The sequence below is a fragment of the Sinocyclocheilus rhinocerous genome, unplaced genomic scaffold (assembly GCF_001515625.1).
Source record: "Sinocyclocheilus rhinocerous isolate Xijiao unplaced genomic scaffold, SAMN03320098_v1.1 scaffold1107, whole genome shotgun sequence".
NCBI classification, from domain to species: domain Eukaryota; kingdom Metazoa; phylum Chordata; class Actinopteri; order Cypriniformes; family Cyprinidae; genus Sinocyclocheilus; species Sinocyclocheilus rhinocerous.
Genome location: NW_015647084.1, coordinates 234956 through 238871, shown reverse-complemented (window position 1 = coordinate 238871; position 3916 = coordinate 234956). Strand labels below are relative to the sequence as shown.

The window sequence follows — 3916 nt, the reverse complement described above, 5'->3', positions numbered from 1 at the left end:
TGTGTGTGTGTGTGTGTGTGTACCTGGTATTTATCACGTTATGGGGACCAAATGTCCCACAAGGATAGTAATACTAGTAATTTTGACCTTGTGGGGACATTTTTGAGGTCCCCATGAGGAAACAAGCTTATAAATCATACAGAATTAGTTTTTTTGAGAAAGTAAAAATGCACTTTCTTTCCTGTAAGGGGTAGGTTTAGGGGTAGGGTTGGTGTAGGGCAATAGCACATACAGTTTGTACAGTATAAAAACCATTACGCCACTGGAATGTCCCCATAAAACATGGAAACACAACATGAGTGTGTGTGTGTGTGTGTGTGTGTGTGTGTGTATATATACACTATCATTCAAAAGTTTGGGGTTGGTAAGAATTTTTGTTTTTAACAAAAGTCTTAAGGCTGCATTTATCAAAAATACAGTAAAAGCAGTAGTATTGTTTAATATTACATGTTAAAATACATATTTTCTAATTTAATATATATTTTGCAATTTATTCCTGTGATGGCAAAGCTGAATTTTAATTTTCAGCAGCTATTAGTCTAATCTTCAGTGCCATATGATCCTTCATAAATCATTCTAATATGCTGATTTGGTGCTCAAAAAAGTTTCTTATTATTATCAATATTGAAAACAGTTGTGCTGCCCAATATTTCTGTAATATTTATTTATTTATTTGGAAGACAGTAAAAGTATTTATTGTCACATTTGATCATTTTAAAGCATACTTTCTTAATAAAGGTATTAATATCTTAAAAAAAAAAAATCTTACTGGCCCCAAACTTTTAAACAGTGTGTGTGTGTGTGTGTGTGTGTGTATAACGTGCATTTAATTAATCAAGAAATTAAGAAATTATCAGGAAATGCTGTAAATAGTCAACATTTCCTTTACACACATACATATATGTACGTAAAAGTAATTTAAGGTTAGCCTGTAACTACATTTCATACCAGCTGTTCTGTCAACTTTTTTCATTCATTAAGATTATTATTATTAAAATTGTACTGCATCAGCAAGCACATCTGCAAGTTCATTTTAACACATGTAAATGAACAGATCTGGCTCATGCTGTTTCTGTACAGTAATTAGAAAAATTTCACAGCTGTAAAGGTTACAGCAGTTTAGAAGAACAACAATGTTATTGGGTAGAACCTTGAGTCAAACCCAATTTGCAGTCCCCAACGAAGATGTGCAAAATGTTCTAAATGTGACCCTGGACCACAAAACTTAAGTGTACATTTTTCAAAAACAAGCTTTCCACTGATGTATGGTTTGTTAGGATTGGACAATATTTGGCTGAGATACACAAAATATCTTCATGGAACATGATCTTTACTTAATATCCTAATGATTTTTGGCATAAAATAAAAATCTATAATTTTGACCCATACAATGTATTTTTGGCTATTGCTACAAATATACCCCAGCGACTTAAGACTGGTTTTGTGCTCTAGGGTCACAAATATAAACGCATTAACATGTTTCATGTGCTACTGTGATGATCGAGGTGTGAATGTGATATACAATGTTTTTCCGTCTTACTTTCAGTGTGTTTTTTACTTCTTGTTAAACCTTTTGGCTTTTTTATTCTTAAAAGAAAATCTCCAGACAGTTTAGACATTTGCAAGTGTTTTCTGACTGCTATTTAGCAGATTCACAAAAGAACTCTGCAATTTTCTGCAGCAACTGATTTGTTTCATTGTGTGAGAGAATACCTGAGTACTTTCCGCCTTTATTTCGGTTCACAAAGCATGCTATGAGCACTATGAGGGTGAGCAGAGCTATGGCACACATGAGCCCGATGAACCAGCCCTGGTTGGAGATGCCTCCATGAATACTGGCCAGACCTGTGAGAGACAAAGCATTCTCTTAGTTTGACATTTCCTGAGGACACTTCATTGAATGTTGACATCCACTGAGAACATCTTACACTAAATGAGAGACACCAGGCAAACTCTAGAATGGAAATGTGCAAATATTAATATTAAACTGCCAGTCTGCATGTCTAATTACTCAATGGCAGAGGCTGATAAAGCATAATTCTTTTTATCAAATCCACAGAACACATGCTCTGGGATGGACATGAGGCACACCACGCATGACAATTTTATCACAGGATTTTGCTCGGAACTCTTGATGAGATGGGAAAAGAAGAGAAAAAGACGATTTTGCTTTGCATTTCTGTCATCTCGGTAGACTACGTTCTTCTCACCTTTAGCACTGGTCCTGATAACGTCTTCAAAAATACTAGAATTATCAACCCAGCTTTTAGTCATAAGACGCACTGTGTATTCAGTCCCAGGTTCGAGCCCTTCAATGATGTGGAAAGTCTTAGAAGAATTTAGCGCATCGGAAATCTTCCAGTTACCTTCACCTACAGGATGTACATAGTGGGTGAAGTGGTGTTAGTATACTAAGAAACCTGTACTATATATACACATAATTATGTATATGGGGGGAGGTAAAAAAATTATGATGGCTGCCAAATTAACATGTTATACATTTAATAGTAATACTTTTAAAAAAGTAACTCAATTGAAAATTGAACCTATAGGTATCTGTAAATTCCATCAAGATTATATTATGTAATTTACTAAAAAAAAAAAAAACAAACAGTTGACAGCCTTAATAATTATATTTTATATATATGCTATAAATTATTATTATAAATCTATATATCTACTTCTAAATCTATGATAATGCTCTAAAGACAAATCACAAATGGACTTTTATTTTTGATTGAATTTACTGTGACTACACAAACACTATGGAGAATTTAGACAAGAGTGAGAAACACTATTGAAACTCAAGGTTTCATTTACAAGAACAAGGATGGAGAACAGTAAGAAAAGCTTACGGTTGTTCATAAAGGCAACATATAACTCTGACTCCGTCTGCTCTGTGCCTGGAATCCAGCTGATATTTGCAAAGTTGTGACTAACTGAGGTGCTAATATTCAACACAGCTGAGAAAAGAGAGAAATGACACAGAGGGTTAGTACTGTAAATGACACGAAGAAGGGTTGCTTGTTAGATGACTTGGAGAAGAAAGAGTGTCTTCTTTATTTTCTTTATATTTGATGTAATATATGAACTTTGCCAGACATCACTTCAACGAAATTATGCTTATTGGCCTAGCCATATATTTTTTACATTGTAATGCATTTTCAAGTTGCAATGCACTGCAAAAGAAAAAGGTATTTCAGTAAAGGCCCATTCACACCAAGGATGATAACTATAAAGTTATAGTTGTAAAAATCATTCTAAATTTAAAAGAATACCAGAGTCACCGCAATTATAGCAATAACAGAACAGAGAAAGGATATGTTGGAATCACTTTCAATTTTTTTTTTTCTCAGCTGATGAACATTAAAAACATTGACAGCCAATCAGAATCCATCCTGCTTTAAATTACTCAAGCTTTTACAGTGGCAGACACCAGAACTGCAGCACATGCTTATAATAAACATAATGATATTGTACATGGGTGTGGATGCTAATATAGTTATCGTTATAGATTTCTTTATCATTTTAGTTATTGTTCTAGGTGTGAACGGTCCTTAACACTGTCCTAACCAGGTGTGAAACCAGAGAAAACAATAAAAGCTAATTTTCTACGTAAAGTTTTTTACACATCCTGTTTTTAAGTAGGTAGCCCCGCCCACAAGGAAATGTGATTGGTTTCCACATAACAAAATATTGTGCAGCTTCATGTCAACTTGGAATTATCATAATAATAATAAAAAAAAAATAAATAAAAACATTGAGTTGTTCACATCCTCAGATGAAATAATGTGCTTCAAATGGAAACCCTCATAATAACTAATTCATTAAAGGGGTCATATGATGCGATTTTACAAGCTCTTGGTGCATAAATAAGATCTGTAAAGTTGCAAAGACTAAAGTCTCAAATCCAAAG

At 33.8% G+C, this 3916-nt stretch overlaps 1 protein-coding gene across 1 annotated transcript in view; it reads right to left on the bottom strand.

Moving 5' to 3' along the window:
• Positions 1 to 3916, bottom strand: part of LOC107708734 (neural cell adhesion molecule L1-like protein) — a 40018-nt gene that overhangs the window by 5355 nt on the left and 30747 nt on the right. Inside the window, exons 22-24 of the mRNA XM_016513034.1 lie at positions 2856 to 2963; positions 2211 to 2372; positions 1714 to 1845 (exon numbers count right to left, since the gene is read on the bottom strand). Coding sequence (XP_016368520.1) covers positions 1714 to 1845; positions 2211 to 2372; positions 2856 to 2963 — 402 coding nt within the window. The remainder of the gene's footprint in view (positions 1 to 1713; positions 1846 to 2210; positions 2373 to 2855; positions 2964 to 3916) is intronic.